Here is a 24,971-nt window from a genome sequence, read left to right on the forward strand (position 1 = left end):
GGATCATTTAACCTTCCAGTTGCTTTAATTACTACTTTGTTTAAGCAGTAGGAGAAATTAAAATTCTCCAAAATTTCACTCTTAAAAAACCTGCAATCTGTGTTGACGTGCACAAAATTAGCAGCAGCATTTGTATGGTTCACAATCTGGTGCTATTTGCTTCTAGGACTTGTTCCTCTGGGGAGACAAGGTCTCTTGGAGACTATTAGTATTCTGCATCTCCTCAGCAGAGTATCTGTCTGCAGTGCTTGAAATATTCGACAGCCCACCTTGAGACTTGCTTTTTAGGAAGTATAAACCATGGGGGTTTTATAGCTTTTATCTTAGCTGTCATATTCTTTCCACTATGTAATCCACAGCAAATATCACATCTATGTGAAGCCTAACCTTCTGTAGCTGGATTCCTTGTGAGCTTATTGGCAAGCTGTACAAAATACACTCAGTATAATGTTTTCAAAGACTGATATAAGTGGTCCTCAATGAAGCTGAATGTCTTTGTAACTTTTTATCTGTAGGCAGTAGAAAACATCCTTAATAACATACTGCAGTGCCACCAGCCCGTGAAAAAGCCAAGATCAACATTAGCTTGATCATTTTCATGAACATACAGAAATACAAATAGAAAGCTTGTAACCAATTTGTAGGATGCAATTTATAGCTTTACAGTTAAAGTGCAAGATCCACTTAAGAGCCCATAAAAGAAAATTGAAAGGAAAGATTAATTTCTTTCTACTAACTGAAGATAAATCTGATCTAAGGCTTGGGTTTGTTAAAAGCTAGTTTGCTGAAAACCAAGCAATATCTGCTCTTCTAATCTTGTGTTATATGTCACTGAGTAGTACCAGGTAGTTCCTCTGTTTCTCACCACATTTAATATGATAGTGAATTTATGCTAGCATTTCTATTAGAAAAAGAACCCTATGCCCACAATTGGAAATGTGAAAATGATTTAAACAGTAAAGTTGCAAGCACCAGGTTTGGAAAATTGACTTATACTGTGTAGCTCTTTACCTATGATAATCACATTTACAGTAACATTAATGGAAATATAAAAACAGCTGTAGTTGGCTACAGCCAGTGGATTACCAATGGTTTGTTATTCTGAACCATTCCTCTGGCTTGCAAAGAATGAGCTTATCTAGAAGCACAGCTCTATTTAGGCACAGACACACAAAAAACCTTGGTGCATCAGGATCAGAATTGAGCCTGAACTATATATTCCTTGAGTTTCTTGTTCATCATTCATTACACACAAAAAATAAGGCAGCAGAAAAATAAGCCTGGATATCTCCTTTGAAGGGCTTGAGGGTCGGAAGGCTCTGCAGAGAGATCTGGACAGGGTGGATCCATGGGCCCAGGCCAATTGTATGAGGTTCAACAAGGCCAAGTGCCGGGTCCTGCACTTGGGTCACAACAACCCCATGCAATGCTACAGGCTTGGGGACGAGTGGCTGGAAAGCTGCCCTGCAGAAAAGGACCTGGGGGTATTGATTGACAGCCGGCTGAGTATGAGCCAGCAGTGTGCCCAGGTGGCCAAGAAGGCCAACGGCATCCTGGCCTGTATCAGAAATAGTGTGGCCAGCAGGAGTAGGGAGGTGATCGTGCCCCTGTACTCGGCTCTGGTGAGGCTGCACCTCGAGTACTGTGTTCAGTTTTGGGCCCCTCACTACAAGAAGGACATTGAGGTGCTGGAGCGTGTCCAGAGAAGGGCGACGAAGCTGGTGAGGGGTCTGGAGCACAAGTCTTATGAGGAGCGGCTGAGGGAACTGGGGTTGTTCAGTCTGGAGAAGAGGAGGCTGAGGGGAGACCTCATCGCTCTCTGCAACTACCTGAAAGGGGGTTGCAGAGAGGTGGGTGTTGGTCTCTTCTCCCAAGTGATGGGTGACAGGACAAGAGGAAATGGCCTCAAGTTGCACCAGGGGAAGCTTAGATTGGTTATTAGGAAAAATTTCTAAGGGTTATCAAGCACTGGAACAGGCTGCCCAGGGAAGTGGTTGAGTCATCATCCCTGGAGGTATTTAAAAGTTGTGTAGAGGTGGCACTTAGTGACATGGTTTAATGGTGGACTTGGCAGAGTTAGGTTTATGGTTGGATTCGATGATCTTAAGGGTCAACCTAAATGATTCTATGATTCTATGAATTAAGCTTGAGTGATAACAATTACTTATAAATAAAATTGTAAAGCTCTTTTAATCTTATTTACTTATTCACACTGATTTTGTTGCACTTTTCTTTTGTCTCTTTTGGACCAGCTGTAGCTTATCAAAATTGCAGGTGTGAACTATCTGGAGAAAGGGCTGCTTTTGTCTTCCAGACCTGTCTAGTGCCTGCCTTGCTACCTACTTGGTCAGGTCCCTTTGCTCTGCTACAACGTGGCAAGCTGAGGAGCACTGAGGAGGCCTGGGATGGCTCCACTGAAGGGAGGTAGCTGAGCTTTCACGTGAATCAGCCACCAACCTTTTACACACAAAGCCCCTGCAGAGGTGTATTGACAACAGAGGTATATTGACACAGAGATATATGGTCCTGAACTCACCCGGTACTTGTCCATTTACACCTAACCTGGGGAATAAACAGGTGGAAAAGGTGCTTACTTTTTGGGTAAATGAGGGCCACATTGTATGTTATGGACTGTCCAACTGCCTTACATTAACTTCTGGATCTGGCTAACCAAATTTCCTCTCTTTTGCCAGTATGGTCCCTCTTTGGACAAAACATTGGCATCTCTTGAACAAAAAATTTGTATAGAGGGAGTCATGTACCCAGACACTGGTCCATATTTATATGTGTAGTAACAGTTTTATTTGGAGTCATGTATTTCTCCACCTGGGCATAAACACATACGTATCACTAGAGCAAATATAAAAATGCAGATTGTCATTCAATGTAATTAATTCAGTGTCTATGTCATCTTTTCACCTAGGTCAGAGATAAGGCAAAATTAACACTGGAATAAGCTGCCCAGGGAAGTGGTGGAGTCACCATCCCTGGAGGTGTTCAAGGAATGTGTGGACGAGGCATTGTGGGACATGGTTTAGTGGGCATGGTGGTGTTAGTTGATGGTTGGACTTGATGATCTTACAGGTCTTTTCCAACCTTAGTGATTCTGTGATTCTGTGAAAATTATTATTACAGGTAAATATGGTTGAAAAAACTATCAATTTTCCCCAAACCAAGATGTTTTCATTCCTTATAAATTTTCTGCAGTGTAACAGTGAATTCTTATCCTCCTAAAAAGATTTAAGATTTCTGGTTTTGATTTTCATATAAGTATAACATTTTGTTCTTTTGGAAAGAACCTTTCCCATTCTCCTTCTGGGCATATTGATTATAAGCTGTAACTTCTTATTACGTCACAACTTATATCCTATAGCGTAATTTGAACGTAACCTGCTAAAAATGATTTGTGGCATAGTCAATGGTCAAAATGGAGGTCAGGAAAACAGGGTGTGTCACGTCAGCGGTTCTCACAGCAGTAAACATGTATGTTGGAGCTTTTCCTGTACAGGTGTCTTGAACTAGCTCCAAGACAGCGGAGTTTCATAACAAAACTAACGCTTAGAGCCAGGGTTTGTGAATGAATGCTACAATACTCTACTATTCTGGTAATGACGTTCTGCAAGAAGAAATCTAGAAAGGGTGGTAGAAGTGAAGCTATCTGTAAACACTTACTGCAAGGAAGATCTGAAGAGAACTGTGAGCCACTTCTATGTACTGATATTCAAGAAAACACCCCGAGACAGTGATATAACGATGATCCTCTGGTGCCCAGTCTGGGGCTGGGGTTACTGAGGTCACGGTGCAGCCTGGCCCATTCTCCATCCACCAAGAACGATGCATTGAGATATTAAAGGTCAGAATGAGATCTGTTTCCTGCAAAAGAACAAGTGAAGAATTAATGCGCTGGAAGGTACTCCTGTATCAAATGCCTCAGCAAGAGATTTCACAGGATGCATGAAGAAGCAAAAAGCAGCGATAAAACTGCACTGTCACATGAAAGCTAGCGGAGCTTGCCTGCAGCAAGCACAAGTAGCTGTATCTTGGCAGGCAGAATTGCTTTGGAGCAGAATAATCCTGCAACCCAGGATCTGTTCCTAGACATCATGGTAGCCTAGGCTATAACAGTAATTTCTGTTACATTGCCCCTTTTCCTGCAGAAACCATAAGGACTGATGGGTGTGCACATTTACACAGCAACCTTCCTCTGCTCAGTTCCTAGAAATACAGCCCACATTTTTGTGGTCTGATGTACCAAACTAAACAAGAGTCCTCAGGAACCAAGACTTCATAGACTTCAATATGTGTGGGTCATCTGCAAGGAGTTTATCTCATGCACCCGGTGAAGCAGACCTGTGGTAGCTCTACTGAAATATTAGAGAGGATGTAAAAAAGGGAATCTGTACATTTGCTTTCAAGCAAAACCTCTTTGCAATGCCTCTCTCAGATTTCTAACTTCCTAGGAGTCTGTAAGGAAACAGCTAGTGAGTGTTGCCTTGTCTAAAGACCGCTTAGCTTGTTAAAAAGGAGGGGCAGAGGCCTGCAACCTTTAACTCTCATGCAGCTAGTGCAATGGAGTAACTAGTCAGCCATGCTTTCCATTAAGATTGCATTTATAAATAGTTCATAAAGGATTAATAAATGATTAATATACATCATAAACAATACCATGGATAGGACTTTCATAAATTATACTTGGTTGCACATTTGAGGGTGTTATACATAGTTGTAACTAAACTATGGACTTTGTGGGTTCTGTAATAGCCTACAGTGTTTACCAAATCTTTATAAATAATTTGTAAGTGTAACTTCATTGTAAAGTGTGACTAGTTTGTGTGCACATGTGCTCAGTCATGCAAAAAAAATTGCTTTTAAGTAACGTCTTTGCAGAGCCAAACCACACCTAACCTACATTTTTTTCAGCCTGTTGATGACATTAATAATTAAGATTCTCATAAAGATTTTACAATGTAACTATTTAATTAGGTTTACCATGCCAAAAGGAATAGCATGCCATTCTGTAGCTGACATGTTGTGTCCGCATTTCCCTCCCTTTAAAAATAGTCATTTTTTCAGTCCCACTTATTTTCCCTCTTTGCATTAACACATGCAAAGGTAACTCCATCCAGAGAGGTTTTGGATAATGTCATGACTGACACGTCAATTGATCCATGATTACACTTGACACTGTAGTGTAGCTGAATGTTTTTTCTTGAAGTTGCAGTTCTTGTTTAAAAGTACAGAAATTTGGTACATTTAAAAAAAAAATCAAATACTGCCCTGCATAAGCACTCCCAGCTATCAGACGGCAGGAAGGACCATAAATATTTTTGCGATGAATAATTACCCTACATTATCACAGCAACCCAATCCAGCAAATAATAAGCTGTATGAGAAAATGAATGATGCTTCACGTGAATTTAGTCATGCAACTAACTTCAAGCGTTTGAAGGTGATCAAAGCAACAGTGAACATTTGTATAAACTATGCAAATTTCCCAAGAATAGATACATTTAACTGTGGTATGGCTATAGGTCTTCACCCCCAACAAACCTCTCCTTTCTCTGGACCGCTCCCTACCAAAGCTGCAGACACTGGAAAGTATCTGCCAGATGTTTCTTGGAAATAGGCATTTTTACCTCACAATGAAGCCAGAAAACTATTTTTCTTTCTAGAGTCTGGGCTGTTACGGCCCTTCAGTAACACACTGGCCTTCTCACCTGGTGTAAGAAGTTGAAGAATGGGGATCTTTGGAATAATTTTCTTAAAGTAACGGATTTATTCCTGCATGACTAAAATTAGAATCCATCATGTTATTGTCAGAAGACCTTTAAGCCATTCTAGTTACCACGGAAAATTCTTAACCTCTAGTCTCTTATCAGAGATGCAGCATGAAGGAATAGGACTCATTGTCTGGCTCTATTTTATCATTTGCAATATCTGAAGAAGAATCATGATGGACTAAACATATTTTACAAAGTGCAGACAAGGGATGGAAAATATATTCCTTGAAAAAGAAAGGGATAAACTGGCTTGCAGGAACTGAGTATTTGTTCTGCATCTGCCAGATGAAGTTAAAATGGATCAGGAGGAGCTAAACATAAAATCAAAACTGGGCTCTGTTGTTAGAACATCATTGCTCTAAAGACAGTTATGCTTGCTTACAAAGGGTGCAGTAATCCAAAACTTTACACGTTAAAAGCACAAGTTACACAGGAAATATAATCACACTTTAAAATATTTATAATTACATATGTAAATAAAACTTCACAAAGTCCAGCTTTCCTCCATCCCTCAATTTATCCCTAGATGATTTGCTGAAATATTTTGTTATTTAGAAAATTCCCTTGCCCTCAAATCATATTTTGGCAGTTAAGTTGAATGCTGTGATTAGGACTAAATAATCTTGTTTCATTCAGGAATAGTCTTTTAGTGCTTACCAGTAAAAAATTACAGATCTTTACCAGATCTATATTTTATTTCTATCTCCGAGTAATCAGTAAAATGCTGTGTTCTTTCCTCTGCTCATAAAATAGACCTGATACCTGCCACAGAAATGTGGTATTCCTTAATTCTTTATAATAGTAAAAACAAATAAATCCTACTGAAAGCCCCAACTTTGAAAAATGTGGTTGAGAAAGCTTTCAAGGAGCATGGCTATTATGTATTGAACCAGTTAACAGACAAGGTCAACTTCAGAAAGCAAAACTATACGCAGATGTGAAATCTGGTTCTGGTAAGATTAGGCATCATCCACGGCTCAGGTCAAACTTGGCTGGAATAAGAATGATAATGAAATCAGATTTTGACAAGCCAACATGTAAGTTAGACCCTGTAAATCCCTGTCCCCAAAATATGTGGGATAAGAATAAATACAGAAGGAGCCTATTCACTACAAAGTCAGCTGCTGCACAGTTAGACCTTCACAGGTATAAATTGTTATGGGCTTTGAACTTGCCTATAACTTTCAAACCATGTCCCCCTATACGCAACCATATTAGCGGAGCAGTTCCTGTTGTTTAGTAGTGAAGGTCACCCAGGTTACGAAAAAGTTTTACTTCTTAGTGAGAAAACTGTGAAGGACTTGAATCTCCTTGTAGAACTGTGTAAGCCAAGGAGGGGATGACGTATCTATCTTTAACATCTCTTATGCTGAAAACACTTAGAGCTATTTTTGGACAAACTCCACTTGCTATTTACTTTGTTCACTGTTTGAATACAGTCTTAGTGGACATAGACAAAGTCTACACTGGAAGCTGGGGATTTGTTGTACTCTCCAGTGTATTTGCCGTCTGTTGTCTTTCCAACATCTGTGGCTCAAACACTGTTCAGGGAAATGCAGAGAAATGGTCTGATAAGCCTTGAAGCTATGAAACCTAACAAGAGCTGTTGATACACATTGGGCATGCTGATATGGTGTTGTTCACAGTCTGTATGTCAAGGAAGATTTCATTATCCTAAATTCAACAAACAGCTGCTTCCTTCATGGACACACAAATACATCTGTATGAGCTTTATTGATGATCACTGTACTGCTTTTGTAAATCCTGCTGGTATTTGTAAAGCCTGTTAATGAAAATTGGTGCATTAAAGTAGATTTTGCTGTTCATCAAGGAGGAAAAAAAATAGAGGAAAATATTTAGTAGGACATCTTTGCTGATATTCTTAAGATGTGCTGGTATTTGTAGTGCTCAGGAGAAGTACTGCTGGATTAGACAAAGGCTAGAGTTTGGCGGTGTCATAGACAGATCTCAGAGATTATAAACTGAGACGTCTTCAGATTAAGTCTGTAATTTTATTTCAGCTTAGATTGTAAAAAATGTTGAGCTCCGATGATTTTGTGCTTGTGTTTAGTATGGTAGATAACAACTTTTGCTGCGGTTAACTGCACAGTACATAACATTTTCTGGCTGAGGACAGCTGATGACAGAACATGGCAGCAGAAAGCTTTGTAAAAGCTGCCAGAAATTAATACAATCTTCTTTGCATTAAGAAGCAGCAGGAGGACAGCAGTGCTCAAAATGAAGACAGCTCTGTGTGTATTGTATTACCAATAGTACATATTAGTAAGTATACTATCTCTATGTAGCAATTACAATATATTACTCTCTCAATGATTTTTGTTGGGTGCAGCTTGGAGATCCCAAACACAATGCCAAGAGAAAAAAGAGGCAGCAGTGATTCAGGGTGATTCTCTTTGAAAGTCTGGGAGATCTCGCAGACTCAGGGAAGTTAAATTGTACTGACTTCAATGGTTGTGGCTTGCTGTGTCATGGCAAGTAAGTTTCTTCCATTTTTCTAATTAGGAGTTACTGAAATCTGTGCAAACCTGCCAAGCTTCTGTACAAGTTTTGTCAAATACAACTATGTAAACACTTGTTTCATTTTTCAAACTCAAACTAGCAAGAACAGGCTGCTTGGAGACTGAACTATCACACAAGTTTTCAGTGATAAAAGATCAGGGTCTGAAAGCATTTGTAGTTCCAGATGACTCGGTTGCACAGAGGCCTCTACAGGCATTTTTTTTTTTTCTGTTATCTCACTTTTCCACTAAAACCAGCTCCCATGAGGCAGTACCATTTTTTCGGGCAAGCAAACCTTTTCCTATCTAAAGAAAAAAACTGCCCTCACTGAAGGATCAAAATAGAGCTTGGAAGCTGTGTTTCTTTTTTCTTTTGTCTTTTTTTTGTCTTTTGCTTTTTAATCCACAATTGATATAGAGGAAATAATTATTGTGTAATTGTGTAGGGATCGTGGATCTTTGAAATTCCTGATCTTTTGTTATCCTGTTGCATCTGAACTGATTTTTAGCCTTTCCACTATTTTGCATGTGTGTGATGCTTTCCCTTTCATTTGAATATTTTTTTTTTCAGTAACCTAGAATCCTATTCTTTAATTTCCTCTTACAAAACTATTTCATACCAGTATAATTCCAAAGTGGATATGGAATTTGATTTACGTATGTGTCATTAAGCAGGTAAGGTTTAACCAGTCTGAATCCACCCAACAGATTTACTTCTGAAGTTCCTACCTGAAAACCAGCAAAAATTGTCTCGCTATTAGTTTTTCTCAGTATTCTGTTAAAAATGTTCCAAGTGTATCTGAAGTGATTTCCAATGTACTTCTGAAGATTTCATTGAATTAGTTATAAAGATACCAGCATGAAAGAAAGAGATGACTCAGGTGTCCTGATTTTCTTCTCTAAAATGAAACTGGAGTGTTATATTAATAAAATACTACAAAATAGTCCTCAAAAAGCATAGGTACTACTATACAGGGGTTGACATTGTTGCTTACTATTCCATTACATGATACTTATCAATAATCTTAAGAAATTGTTAGAGCTGCAATCAATGTATCTTAATTAAGATCATATTTTTTAGTATTGGACTATGTACATTGACAAACCTAACAATTTTAATCTGCTCTGTTTCAACTCATTAAAAAAAAAGATACTTGCCAAACTCCAGAATGTTAATTTAATCAGTTCAGTGGCATCAACATTTTTCATTAACATCTTTGTTCAAAAAGTTTCTATCTATATAGTTCTTCAAATAAAAATATCATAAAAAGAAAGTAGAAACTTTCAGTTTGACTTGCAAGGTTAAAATGATTATTACTATCCCATGAATATTTTTCATATTTAAACAGAATATTTTTAGATTAAGAATGTTCTGGGCTAAGATCCTTTGAATATTTTTTCTGCAGAACAAGAGAATTAAGCCCATCCCAGTAGCCCAATGTCACTTATCACTGGGACTGAGAAGTTGCAGTCCCTGTGCTATCACACAGAAATTTTAATTTAGCTCTTGTACATATTTAGCAAAGATCTTGAGCACTAGAATTTTTGTAATTTCTTGGAAAATGACTTTCTGGAGGATTTAAGCTTGTTCAATGATAACTGAAATAGGCAGCTGACCAGAGGCACTCACATCCCAGAATAGTAGCTAACTCTGTGGAATCTTACTTATTTCTCACTGTGGAGTAATCAGGGATATCATTCTGGAATTGAGAAAATTTGTTGAAGGAAATTGAGTCAAATGTAATATCTTGTTTTGAAAAGTTTCAGTTTTGACAAATTGCTAGTCTCTAAGGAAAACAGCTTGCCTCCAAACTTGTTAATGTGAGTGTACAGTGGCCAGTTTTCCAGCCTCAGGTGATCGACATTGTTCTATCCCTAGTGATGGGCATGGGATCTTATTAACCAGAACAAAAACTCGCTTCTTTCATTCCAAAAGACAAATCTATTCTGAAGTTTGTACCTGAAGGTACAAAGATGCAATTTAAATATTTACTGGGGTACCAGAAGATTATGATCCCACAGATATCATAGAAAGTAAAGTTTCTGCTTCGGGGTGGAATTGAGAGGCCTGATTTAGGGCCGGGGTCCAGAGCTGGAAACAAGGTGGTGGCACATGGTCTCTTTTCCCACACCAAAGCTGTGTTCCACAAAACAAAACTAGCAAAGAATTTTGTGATTGTATTAAACTCAATGTGCTTCTGGATCTCTTTCCGAAGGGAATGTTCTGAATGGTTCCATAACCCTGGTGGCTCATTTTGAACTGAAAACACATGATTTCACTGCTTTCACAATATATCAGTACTAGCTTTTTATGAGTAAGCCATAATGCTTTTAAAGAAGTTTAAGTCTTTTAGCCTCTCGGGACAGATTTTTTTTCCTCTTCTTTTTAAATGGTAAAGGAGGTATAACTCTTGTCTTGGTTTACGCAGGCAAATACACAGATCAATAGTGCTTAGTATTTGCAGACACAAATATAAATAACCTCTTATTTCTAAATAAAACCCTTCTAAGCACAAGGACATCGTATATTTGGATAATATCCAAAAGACTATGCAGAGCTTCCAGTAAGCTGGGAACAGAGTTCTGCTGGCTGCAAACAGAAAGGTCTAGGCCTTGAGTAAAATAACAGGATGAAATGAATGTCCTTAAAATGCTTCCCTTTTCTAGAATAAATGGTTTACTGAGTTGCCAAACCACCTCAAGAATACTTTCCTTCATCATCTCTGTCCTAGGCAAAATTTTGCATGGTCCAACATTTAGTAAGGAAGGATGCAGAAGTGTATGGTGTAGAACTTAAACATCAGTAGGTTTATAGAGTGTATGCAGAAAGAAATTCCAGCTGACGAGGTTTGTTCAGTGTCCCTTGGCGTTGGTTATTACATAGTGTTAGATGCTGTAAACCAAAATGCATGTGTACTGTGACAAACCTTCGTTTTCTGTTTCCTATGACTTTTTACTCTCTTTTAAAATATAAATCATTATCTTGTCTATTTATTTTTTTTTGCTTTAAACAGCTCAATTCATTCATGACCCTAGGCTGGACCTCATGTCTACAGTGAAGAATGTTTTTTTGTCTGAATAAGCCTCTGCTGTCAAATCTAGAAAAATCTATAACCTGCAGCGCATGCAGGAAACAGTAAGTAGACTTGAAGAGAGTTCTCAGACCACAGAAACAGTGTTATCCCAGAAGTGGTTTTAGGAAACATGAGATCATTGTCATGCAGAAGGGCTTCATGAAATACCAGGCCAAGGATAAATACATGTTGTACCTAATACTCTGTAGTCTAAGCACTTCTAGCCAGCAGTGATTTTATATGCATTAAGATTTCAGAGTAATTAAAAAGAAGCCTGGATGAGTCAGGAAATGACTAAAAGGTATGTGGAGTCATCTTAGTCAGTTTGATTCAAATCTAGACCAGGTGAATATTTTCAAAAGGGTTTACTTCTGTGGGTAGGTTGCAACGAGCTAAAGCATCAATTTAAAATGCATAGCTAGTCCTCACAACCCACCTGCATTCTCAGTAGGAAATAAAATAGCCAGATTTAAATGGTTTGAATTCCTCTGCAGTCTATAGAAAGGACCCAGTTGAACGAGAGTGCTAAGTATTCCTGAAGGACTCTGAAAAGCTGCTTAGGGAACCTAGATAAGATGTTGAGCAGGAAGTCAGCCACAGACTGATGGTAAGGAAGCACAGAGGCAGAAGTGGAAGTGTGGGTTATCTCCATATAGCCCTTACCCCTGTTCAAGAAATGGTGTGGAATAACTATCCTGCATCGACTATTTCAGGGTCTTTCACTATAACTTATTCCACTATTGACCAGGCTGATAAATGTCATCATCCACAGAATTAGATTCAGATCTGAAGCTGTACAGCATTCACGTAGCTTGCAAATTTGGGCCAGTAAAACAAAAGTCAGATCAGTGAAGCCACACCAATACACACTCAGCACAAAGCCTGTGTGTCGCAGTCTCAATTGCAACACTGCTGAAAATTTACAGCAAGGACATTTCTGACCATTAGTTTGACACATTTTACACCTAGATGTGACTTTTACCAATTTTAAGGGATTGCACAGCTGCAACTCCATCAGGTGACATAGGAAAACTTGTGTCCCAGTTTTCGGTGCTCATGTGTGGCAAGAGCTCCTTTTGCCTGAGCTATACTTAGCCCACAGACTTTGAAAACCACCTTTAGTACCTGTCTGAAAGGTTCTATTTTTTTTCAAAATGAAAAAGACATTTGTCACAGGAACACGTTATATGACTCTGATAAACTTTAGTTCATAAAGAGTTCATTCATGTCCTTGCAGGTGATGATGGTTATTAGAATACCTAAGGCTATATTCAGATTTGATAAATCAAACTCTTCACTTTACATGCAGTAATTAATTTAACAGTAGGTGAAATTGCTCTTTCTTTTTGTGGTGTGATATTATGTCACTCAGCATGGGCCACAGATTAGTTTTATTAAAACTAATTTGATTAGCCACTACTGTCATCTAAATACAGAAATAATAAGATCAAACTTATCTTGTACACAGTGAATTCACAGAGTGAATTACAGATGTTTTGTATATTGGCTGCTTCCTGCATTTGAGAATTATTTGAATTATTTCTAAGAAACAAGGTGCACAGTTTCTCCTCTTCTAGAGCTGATAATTCTTTTTTTTTCCCTACACTGTGCCTCAGAAATAATTTTGAATAATGAGGCTACTCAGGAATTCCAGTTTTAGCTAGTTTTAGCTTTCAAAATGAAAAGAACAGGAATGTGAACAACACTGCAAAAAATGTGTTTCAACATTTTCAGGAGAAAATATTACACTTCTCCAAACTTGACTTATTAGGCCACTTAGGCTGCATTTGCAAACTGGGAAATGTTAGCACTCCCACATATGCAGTGTAGGTGATACGGGTTCAAATCCTGGGTTCAGAAATAAAAAATAAGCTAATCACAAACTTCTATTCTGATGTTACAAGTCTTATGGAAACAGACTAAAAAGAAACTTTGTCACCTACATTAATAAACAAACTACAATATCAAACAAGCTGGTGTTAGCAAACATTTCAAGTACGTGTCCTGTCCTCTTGTGAAATATTGCTAAGACGTGACAATGCCCACTGCTTTAGTAAATTGCAGCCTCCTAAGAACAATTCAAAGCCATTTAAAAAGATTCAGTGCATAACTTTGGGTAAATGTATGTTTTTTATTAAGTTTTCAGAAGCTCACCCTGACGAATAATATCATGATGTCATGCTAGATTTTTTAGCTAGTTTGAAGGAAAGTACCTCATGTACTGCAAAAGAAACTGTGGCAATTTAAACCAGTTAAGGTACTAATCCATAGATGAATAGCCTGTCAGTCTTTTAGGTGTTGACTACGTGGCATGCAATGCTGCTAAAGCATAGAGGACTACCTGCATATGTAAGAATATATGTGTTCTTATATATAATGCAAGAACACCTACTTTAAGATGGCAAAACCTCCTCAATAAAAAGATCCATTATTTTGCTAATCTTATACTTAGCACCAGTTCGTACAACCTATATACCAGCCTGTATAATATACATAAGATGTACAAAAAGTATTATGTGGATTCAGTGTGCAGGTTTACAGTTTTGAACTGATGGTGTTGTTAGGTGGTAACAAGTTATTTTCCAGATATCGCACTATTTCTTCCTAAAACTCTTTACATCAGCTTTTGTTTCTTGTGATTTAATTCTCTTTCCTCTTAGATACAAATATTTTCGTCTGGTATTTTGTGGAAGATGTAGTGGTTAACAAATAAACCATGTTATTTAATGATGTGACAAATGTTGTTTGGTATTGTATTTTCCAGTGTAGTCTTGTAAAAGCTTTATTCTCTTTTTAACAGTTAAATTAAAATTAATATAAAGAAAAATAATACAGAGTGATCCAAATATTTCCTCTTTTAAACACTCTTTGTCCCTGCTTTTTACTTCAGGTATTAGAGCGCAATATTTAAGAGATATTTTACGAAAGACAACACAGAAAACCCTATTAATTGAGAAGTAGGATCTAGTATCTGGCAGGCACCCTTAAAAATTAATTCCTAGATCAGCTATGTATTAACGACAGTTCAGTGACAGTTCATGTCAGGCGTCAGCTCCACTGTTGCTGAAGACTTATGTTTGGATGCTTTGCTCCATCTCACAGGGTTGTGCAAAAGGGAAGATTGCCTTTCAGTTCAAATTTACATTGATGGGTCCCAAGACAGCTTGAATGTGGGGGGTCTCCGCTCTCACACAGGACCATTGGTAGTTTGCTCACTTTTCAATGAGAATCGAGCTCTCTCTGTGGCAGAGCACTGACTGGCGGGGGAGCAGCTCTGCAGGAAAGGACCTGGGGGTCCTGGTGGCCAACAACATTCTGGGCTGCATTAGGAGGAGTGTCGCCAGCAGGCTGAGGAAGGTGATCCTTTGTCTCTGCTCAGCACTGGTGAGAGCCCACCTCGAGGGCTGGGTCCAGTTCGGGGCTCCCCAGTACAAGAGAGAGAGGCACATACCAGAGCCAGTCCAGCAAAGGCCACCAAGCTAGTTATGGGCTGGAGCACAGGACGTCTGAGGAGAGGATGAGGGAACAGAGCCGTTTCAGCATTAATAGCAGAAGGATTGTGGGGATGCTACTGCTGCCTGTAACTACCTAATGGGAGGGCCTAAGGAAGGCAGAGCCAGGCTCCTCTCAGACGTCCACAGCAGAAGGACAAGAGGTAACAAATGCAAGTCGGAACACAGTAAACTCTGCCCAGATGCAAGGATTTTTTTTATTTTTTTTTTAACCATGAGAATGGCCAAACACTAGAACAGGTGCCCGAGATGAGGTAAAAATTCCATCCTTGGAGATATTCAAAATTTGACCAAAAAAGCACCTGAACAATGGCATTTAATTGGCCCTCCTTTGTGAAGGGAATTGCACAAGGTGACCTTCCAAACTGTCATTTTGTGATTCAAAGTGTCTTTCCTTGAATACTTAGAAGTGTTGTTGCAGTTTGTCAAAAAACAAACAAAAAATGAGCCAAACAAACAAACAAACAAGCCCGATTACAGAATGGATTGTCTTCCTGCAGCATGAATATCAAAGTCTTATTATAACATACTAGGGAGCATGTCAGTAGTAAAAGCACAGCAACTCAAGTCTGACTTGCACGCTAATCTGCAGGGAAAATATACTTCCAGAAGCGAAGAATAGATTTTTAGCTTACATGCTTTCTGCCTTGATACAACCTGGCCATGTCTCCTTCAGTGAGATGGGGAAGGAAAAGGTTGCACTGGAGTGGCATAAATATTGGCCCCAAAGGTTTTGTAGAGATTTTTAATGATGCAGCTACAATTAGGACTCTTCTCTATCTTGCCAATGAAATACCACAAGTAACCGGGAATAAAGAAATGAAAGCACTCAAAAATTTAAGAGATTTATTTCAAAATGTTTTCTTTCCCTTGCATTCATTCAATTTGAATCATATAATTACAGTACTTAGGTGTGCATATTTTATTTGCAAGCATTTCATGCTGGCTAGCTAAAATTTCACTTAAGAAAATCTCTTCAGTATCCAGCTCTCTATCCAAAGACCCTCCAGTTTCCAGCCAAGATGAAACACTAGGAGCAATGATCTTTAATGAGCGTAGCTTAAGAGGAGTAACTAGAACAGAGCTCTATTTCTGTAGACTGAATCAGTGATTGAAAACTTTATTTAAGAAACTGACGGGGAGTAGATTTACCATTCTAAGTGTAGTGTCTGTGTCAGTTTCTTAAATTAAGTTTTCAGGAGCTGATTTAGCCCAGGGAAATGCAGAAATCTGGTTGAAGTGTCTCTTGGGGCTGTTTATACTAAATTTTTTGTTTGTGTTTAGTGCTAATGCAGAATTAGAGGAACTCCACTGTCAAGATGTTAGAAGATCGATGCTTTTATTACTTTGAATTGGAAAGCTGGTATACACAACAGAACAGTCTCAGGGGGAAGAGTGATACAGAGAGCTCTTCTTTGATTTCCTGGTGCTTAAGAATATTGCAAAATACTGTGAATTCAAAGAAGTAGCGTTCATTCTTTTTGGTCAAGGAATAAATATAGTATATCTGGTTTATTAAATATAGACTGGGTAAAAATATTTTCAAGGAAATGTATATGTGCCCAATGGAAAACTATATAAACTTCAATAAATAATTCATATTTGCAGTATCTATATAATCACTTTACTATGAAGTGCCAGTGATATACCACATGTGCTCTGTCTCTTTCCTTGGAGTAAAACTCATAAAATACTTATAAGAGAGATCTTTTGTTTACACAAAGACACATAGCTTTTACATCAACATCACTGATTTTTTTTTCTTTCTTGAACAAAAGCATTGGAAGTATTAAAGCTTCCCTGAATTCCTAGCATGAGAGCAGTTTTCTATGATGTACATTAGTGCAATTCTGACTTCACCAGGAGTTGAATTTGCCTGGAGAAAGTAGCAGTAAAGCCCTATATGCTTCTAACCTAAAATAAACGCTTTAATTTAATCTGAAAGAGTGGTCTATAAAGTATTATTACATTTAAGGCATACATCTCTTAAATAAAAAAAGGATCTAGTCTCAAAAATGAATGGCAGAGTTAAACCTGAAAATAAAGATTACATAGTTTAGTCCTCAAAAGTTAGGAAATTACAAACTCCTTGGTTCTGCCCTAGTGCACCTCAGCCCTATAGTATTAATTACACACTGATGTGTCACCTGAGCTGAGCACACATCATCCTGTAAAACTTCATCCTTAAGTTACCCTCACATATTTTTCAGTCTTTTAACCTGTAGAGACTTACAGCTTAATCCAAAATAAGTTCCGAATTTATTTCATTTTTGTACTGCCGATAATTCCATTAAATTAATTGGACTCTCACAGAGGTTAAATTTGTCACACTGAGACCAGACATTTAGATAAACACTTTCCAAGACGTACACTGAACTCATTAATAGATCTTTCCATACTGATGGTGGCATGGGTAGCTTTTTCATTCTGGGTATGGTTTTCCTGCTGATTTTGGTAAATATACTGTGATTCCTTAGCATACTGAAGAGAATGTCATATGAGACAAAGTTTAATGTTGTCAAAACCATTTTTGTTCTGACCTACCCACAAGGCATTCTCCAAAAAGGAAAACTATATCCAGAGAGAAGTTTCAATAGTTCATGGTCATAATAGAAAGAAGTATTAAGTGATGCTATGTTGTGGTCTGTTGTGAGTCCAATACTATTATATTTTGATTAATTACATGAATGATTGAAAAGAGAAAAGACTTATTAAGTGTATACTGAGAGATTGCAAGTATGTTTTAGAAAAGAAGTAGAATTCAAAATCATCTTGAGAAACCTGAGATTTGTCCTGGAAAGTGCTATTCAGCAAGGACAAGTGGAAAGTACGACACTTAGGGTGAAATAACTAAACGTGCAAACACAGCACGGGTAACAACAGCCTGGGCATTGCTCTCTCACAAGGGAGTGGAAGGTTATCACGGTTCACAAACTGACTAGAAGTCAAGACTGTTGTGTGGCTGCAGAAAACGAGTCATCCTTCTGGATTGTATAAACCGGAGGGCAGTCTGCAGCACTGATGCAATTCATGTTAGCTTAGTATTGGCAAGGCTTCAGCTCAAAAGACTTCAAGAAAAACTGTGGACTGACTGGAGAGGAGCCAGAGGGGAGCAATTACAATGAGCAGATGTCTGAAAACAAGACCTATGAAGAAATATAGAAGGAACTAGGGTTTCCTAGCTCAGAAGAGAGAAGACTGAGAGCATAATCAGCTGTAGAAAAGAACCGAGTAACCTGTTTCCCTGCCTATGATGGAGAGACACCCATCATTGGCCAAGGAACTAGACTACATTGCAAAGAGGATACAAATTAGATCTTGGGGAAAAAAGTTTCTGAAGCCAAGGGAGAGGAGATCACTGGAAAGGACTGCCTGGGGAGTCTGTGTGATCTATCGCTGCTGGCATTTCAGAGCAAGATAGACAAACTTCTGTCATGTTTTCATACGTATTTAGGCTGGGGACATGAACTAATTGACCTACTGAGTCATTCAGCAATGTGAATCTATGATTATAATGACTGAAAACATGGTTCTGGGAATATATAATGTTTATAAATATGTAACACTTATCACCAGTCATTCCATCGAGATTTGATATATTTAATATAATAATTGGAAGTACGCAACATGTACAGCATAAACAACTGAATTTAAATATAACACTTTTCCCTGGAGTTTTCTAACAGATATGAGCAGTTTTAATGCAAGAAAAGGGAGCCTTGTTTATAGAAGTAATTTTAAGTGAATGACTCTCTATAAAAATTTTCTTCTTTCTTAGGTCCCCAACTTTTGACAGGATGATTCCTATAGTACTGCACAGTCCATTCTGTGGAACTCTTGAAAAAGAGTATGACCTGTAATGGCTGGAATGCATTTCTCTAGCTTTGGTTGTCTAATTCTGAGCTGGTCAACCATATAGTCAATGGAGCTGAAAAGGCACTTTCAGGGTATGGATCATCTCACCAGGTGTAGAAATCTTCTTCAGTATGAGGTGAATCACACCTTAAAATGTTCTTTGTTTGCAAGTCCTTTGGCTTTAGAGCAGATCTAGATACTAATCCCAAGGTAGATATCTGCATTCAATTCAACTCCATATACTTAAGAAATTAAACCGGAAGTATAGATACCCTGGAATATATATAAATCAGATGAAAAATAAATAATATTCCATATATGTATAACCTGCGAGCCAACTGCATGTTTTCTGAAGTTAGATGTGCTAAGAGGACACTTCACCTGGAAATACCTGGTATTAGAACAACTATTTGATAAGTTGGAAATTCCCTCATGCATGAAAAGAATTGGTTTAGTTAAATATATAATGTGGAATTTCCTTTGGAAGAATACTGAAATTCTGCTTGAAAATTAAGAAGATTATTTGCTTTGACATGTATGTATGATTCCAAAACTTCTTGAGCTTTTTGGAAACTTGGCATTAACCAGCTATGAACTCATGTAGCTTATGAAATTTGAGGACTCTGAAACAAGGTTCCTGGGGGTCTGTGATACTGGAAAACTTATTTCTAGGTCAATCAACTAAATGGTTGATTGATGGGTGCCTGCGACCTCCAGGAACTGCGGCAGTACTGTAGTCAGTTCCCAGCTTTCTGCCAGCATTTTGCTGTGGCTGTACTGCTCTGGATTAAAACTCCAAACTTCCAAGCTTTCACACTGGAACTAACCACCAGCTTCTCTGACAAGCATCTGATAACCCACCACAAAAACTAGAAAGAAGACAAGAGACATACTGTATTCGTAATATCAAAACTTTCTGCAGAATTCATATTAGGCATGATGAAGTTGATTTAAGTAGCCACAAAAAAAGTAAAAAAATTTAAAAAGCTATAAATTTTGCAGGCAACTAACTGTTATCTAATTCTGTAAAGAGGAATTGGTTTGCAAACTGAAAACTACAGATTCAGTAAAAGGAGACAGTGTGGAAATTTAATGCACCTGGGATTGTTTTGGCAGCATTAGCTTGAACATAAATGTTAAATTGCCACAAAGAATAAGAGGAAGTCATGAATGCTCAGTTATAAAAAAGTCTCAGATACAGAAAAAAACACATTTAAGATATCAATAGTAGGTGGAAAAATAATGCTATAAACAAGTATTCAAGCGTTCAGAGAGATGAAAATGACAAATTTTATTTGGGACACAGTCAGAATTTAAAAAATGAAGTCCAATAAGTTTGATAAGGTGTTTTTATTAAATGGGCAGAATAGGGATAAAATAGGTTCCAGAAATTTTTTCCCACTTAAACCTGAAGCCAGTGGAATTTCCTGAAGCTTAGCATCTCTTAATGTTCACTGTAATCTTAAAATGACTTGTTAAAATACAGTAACACAAATGAAATTTTTGGAATCAGAAATAGCTTGCAGTATTGAGCATGTTTGGGTCATGTTTTATTCAGAAGATTAAGATATGATATCACTTGATTTTGAATCTTTAAATTTAAATCTGCTTGCAAACAAAGCGGCCCTGGATATCTTCTAGATTTTGCAAAAGTGAGCCTACCTGTAATTAATTTAGTCTGTGGTTAGTGAGACAGGTAATCGTGTATAAGTTCTGCTCTCTTTGTATGAACCTGAAAGTAATTTTCCTAGTTTCCATTTTCAGATGACAATTTTCATATCTGTTAAGTCTTAACTTCCTACTCAGTGTTATTCCATTTCTTAGCTGCCATCATACCTGTTGTGATCGTTATCCTGAATAATTCCAGTCTCTACTTAACATCCTTTGCTATTAGCTGTAATTATCAGCCAATATTCATGTAACATGCCTAGGGATGTATTAGATGCAGTGTGTCTTGATCCCTGCACAGAGTTCATATGCTTTTGAAATATCAGCAGGTAAGGCTCCTATTGCTAGCTTCAAATTAGATATTAAACATTGGACTAATATAGAATATGTCTTCCTGATAACAAGCAGATCAAAGTTTATGATTCCTGTTCTACGTGCAAGGGCCATGTTCTGTTCAATGTTGCAACTCTCTAAATCAGTCATTAGCGGCAGTGTTTGCTCGGTACTGATAAACACTTTCACTGGATCTCTGGATATAATTCTATGAAACGGAGTTACTGATACTACCACTGAATGATGAATCAAAGTGAACAATCATACTTTACATTTCCTATTAAAATCCGGTTATTACTTTCTTAGAGGTATATTATTCCTCTGATACAGAGCAGACAGTTTGACTAAACATGGAAATGATCTGTAACAAGATAGAACTAAATCTTTGATAAAACCCAAATGGAAGATTGCAAACTCCTTGATCAGATGAGATGGAAAATCTTATCAGTGAGGGGATAGTTATTGGATATATTTTATAGAGTTAGAGCTTCATTTATTTATCAAGCCCTGCACATTGTTTAACCATTCACACCAAAACTATGGATTGCAGAAACAGAAGAAGGTCTCTGCCCGTTGCTAAAAAATGGCATCAAGTTCTTTAAGCTGCCACCTTTACATTGCATAATATAACTGAAAATCTGCCTGGGTCTGTCTCTACATTGTTAAGAATAATTATCTTTAGGAGAAATGTTCAGAACCGAACTGATGCAGAGATACAGGCAAACAGATATATATCACTACCTATATACATGTGTGAGCATGTATACACATACTTACACTCACTTTCTCTCTCTATATAAGGAAGGACAATGAGTGAAATCAGTGAACAACGACCCCTGTCATCTGTCAATGACATCAACCTCTTGGTACAATAACCTACATCAGGGAATAGATTGAAGTCTCTTGTTGGGGCTTCTCTTACTTATATCTTAATTACATCTTTTACTAGATATGATTCCATTTTGTATAACTTACGTACTAGGCTACCAATGAGCATAGCAAATACAGTAAATGCCCCTAAAATTTGTAGTACTAAAAGTTAGGGCAGGATTAAACTCACTTAACTTTAACCTTCTAAAAGTTAGGTATCTAGTCGAAGCTACCTCCCTGGTTGAGTTATAGTCAATGGAGAGGAGCAGGTAGTGCTAAGAGGGCAACTGCTAACCCTCCTGTTTTTACAGGTGCCAAAGATAGTTGTGATAAAGTGTCTTGTAAGGAAACAACAATTTTCCACTGGCCTCAATGACTACCATAATCTAAATGCCTGAACTTCAAAGAGGTACAAGATAATTTGGGTTATTTACTGTTTTTCTTGATATTCCTGGGGCTGGAAGAGAACCTTATCCAAGTTCTTCTGATACGAGGGGAAAAGCTTGTGTTAATGTAAATGTAGTTGAATTAAGCTCCATTCATCGAAATATTGAAATCTCTTTCTTGTCCTCCTCAATGCATACTTTTTGCTGATTTCCTGAAATTGAAAAAACAATGACATGTGTCCTAACAGATATGTATATGTTTATATGTGTCTGAGTACCTGGCTACAAATACACACTGTTAATTTGAGGATATTTTGTATATCTCTGTGTGTATGTTGTATGTTCAATAGTCATCTTGTAAAAGTAGCAGCCACTACTGTTCCGTTGCACGTGTTTATACATAAAGGTTATGTTGGGACAAACATTAAAATTCTGTTTTCACTTGCTTATGATGTTCTGAGTGCAAAAGAGATGGCTTTATCTGGACTTGAATAAATTAGGTACTTTTCTTTAAAGCCCCATTGAAGCTATTCACCAGTGAACACCAACCCTAAAGTCTCTATGCACTGGTCTTAATCTGCCCATAGAAGGAAAAGACAAGTACATATTCATTTGCCTTAAATCAAAAGTGAACAATACCTCCTTTGATCAAGTGCATATGTGAAACATTTTCATTCATTCTATCAAGGTTTTTTAAAAAATGCATAGAAAAGGATGAACAATATGGAATCTGTGAAAAGTTTAATCTTTTAATGTGTTGTTTACTGTATTACTGTCAGCAAATCATAGTCAAAGCTAACTTTATTTATCTGATGTCTAAGTTAGAAATATATTTCAAATTAATCTATCAAGACAATGAACTTCTTTCCTTAGTTTAGTATGCAGAAAGAGTATAAAGCTTGTTGAAAATACTTATTAGCAAACTCCCTGATGTTAATATATTCAAATCATCACAATTGGATCAGTAAAAAGAAAACTGTCTAATTTAATGCAAAATCTCTCTAAAATATGACTTCTGTTTCTGCTTCATTCACTTTAGTAACATTTGAGTATAGAAATACACATTGGCCTGGAAAACTACAGGTCTGGTAAAATGACATTGAAATCTGACCAAGCAGAGGAAGGTAACAGAGCGTACTGATACATATGTTGTAAATGCAATACGTACACTGAAAACAAAGAGTAGAAGGACCAGTCACCTCTATATAAAAGAACTATGGACAAGAAAAAATAACATTGGTATATAATGTTTGCTTCAACACATCTGATAAATTCAGAGCAGAATCTTTATCATTCAACCCTCCTTTCAACACCATTAGCGCCATACTGCATAAGCAATATTTATTCTCAGAAATCTTGAGTACATCTCGTAGATTCTGCTGTGATCAGGAAATTGTGTATTAAAAAATAAGTAAATTCTAATTCTATTTTAACTGATCCAGACCCTGAGTTTTCTTAGATAACCGTACTGCAATTGGTCTAATGAATATTTAGTTTAATAATCTCTACTGGAATCCCATCTATCGTCTAGTCATTATGATAATTAGGTTACAAACTGACATATGAGTTATTTCAGCGTGGGCTTTGTATGCAGGTTCACACCAACTGAGCTACTCAAAGAGGAAAAGTTTGTCTTGTGACACTGAAATTCAGTGTGAGTTTGCGGCTTAGATGTATGTGCCTTGGTTAGCTTTAATTTAGCTAATTTTACGTAACAGTATTAATTAAGAAGGTGCACAAAATAATTCAGCCACTTGCTTAGAGGCCCTGGATGGGCTTGTGCAGTAAGATCCACGTTGCTGTGACTATGTGGCTATCAGTATTTAACCTAAACAAAATAAAGGTGTCATGGTTCTGACTACATAAAAAAGCCATCTCACATCTTCCTTGCATTTAGGGTCATAATTCATTTTCTACTTCCTTTGCTCTGGCAAGTAGTATAATACTACCCTTTTCCTGGTAAAAAGGGTGGCTGAAACAACTTGAATATGTATTTGAGACAATATGCTTGGTAAGGAGGAAACAAAAGGCCTAATGTCTTGCCATTTCTCTTTCACTCTCCTCCCTTTTTGATAGCCAGCCACTGAGGCAGAGGTAACTGATTTTGAATAGCATAAAATAACTACATCACAAGACACCTAGTGAACAAAGAGAAAAAAAAAAGGTGAGCATTAAGTTATCACTGTACCTTGTGTGAACATAGGTGTAAGACATACATTTGCAGAAAATAGTAGGATGCGAACATTACGTGAGAACCATATCGTAATGCTTATGTACAATAAGGAATGAATTGCAGCTGTGTAACAAACTTAATTCTAGCGTTTCCAAATATGCAACACTTCAACTTCCCAAGTATTTTTGCAATGGATGTAGGCTGTGAATAGTCTTATGTGTTTACCATACAAGCTTCTGCAAACATTTGCTAGACTTCCTTGGTTGTTCGTCAACCATACGTATAAAAGCTATACTACAGATATTGTTGCAGAAAAGTCCTTGCACATTTTCACATAGGCCAGCTTATTTTTTTTCATTTGTTTAAAGGTACTGATTCCAAACTTGCCTCCTCCGGTACATCAAGATCATACAGTGCATTGCTATTGTAGCTACTATTTTTAAACATTTTTTGATCCGTCTGGCAGGCTGTTTCTAGTGGTCTTTTATGGGATTTAAACTAGATCTTTCTGGCTTTGAGAGGCTGTGCTCATTTATTTTTACTCACTAGAAAACCCTCCAAGCTTTTGAGCCAGTTTTTTTCATTAGAAACTAATAAATTTGACTTGAACATACATGATGCTAAAAGGCTTAGTTTGCTGTGACCTGACATAGCTTACTCTGTCATCTAAACCTCTAAGCTTTATTTGTAAAGGCTGTTAATGCCACATCAGTATTCAGTTCAGAACATGTAATAGTTCTTTCTTCAGGCACAGTTCTATGAAACATGTGAAACTAATCTGAGATAATGTAACTCACAACA

At 37.5% G+C, this 24,971-nt stretch overlaps 1 protein-coding gene across 1 annotated transcript in view; it reads right to left on the reverse strand.

Annotated features, from left to right (window-relative positions):
• Positions 1 to 24,971, reverse strand: part of NKAIN2 (sodium/potassium transporting ATPase interacting 2) — a 545,680-nt gene that overhangs the window by 72,012 nt on the left and 448,697 nt on the right. The window contains exon 4 of the mRNA XM_059835455.1: positions 3,673 to 3,873. Coding sequence (XP_059691438.1) covers positions 3,673 to 3,873 — 201 coding nt within the window. The remainder of the gene's footprint in view (positions 1 to 3,672; positions 3,874 to 24,971) is intronic.

Source organism: Gavia stellata, chromosome 2, assembly GCF_030936135.1.
Source record: "Gavia stellata isolate bGavSte3 chromosome 2, bGavSte3.hap2, whole genome shotgun sequence".
Taxonomy (NCBI): Eukaryota; Metazoa; Chordata; class Aves; order Gaviiformes; family Gaviidae; genus Gavia; species Gavia stellata.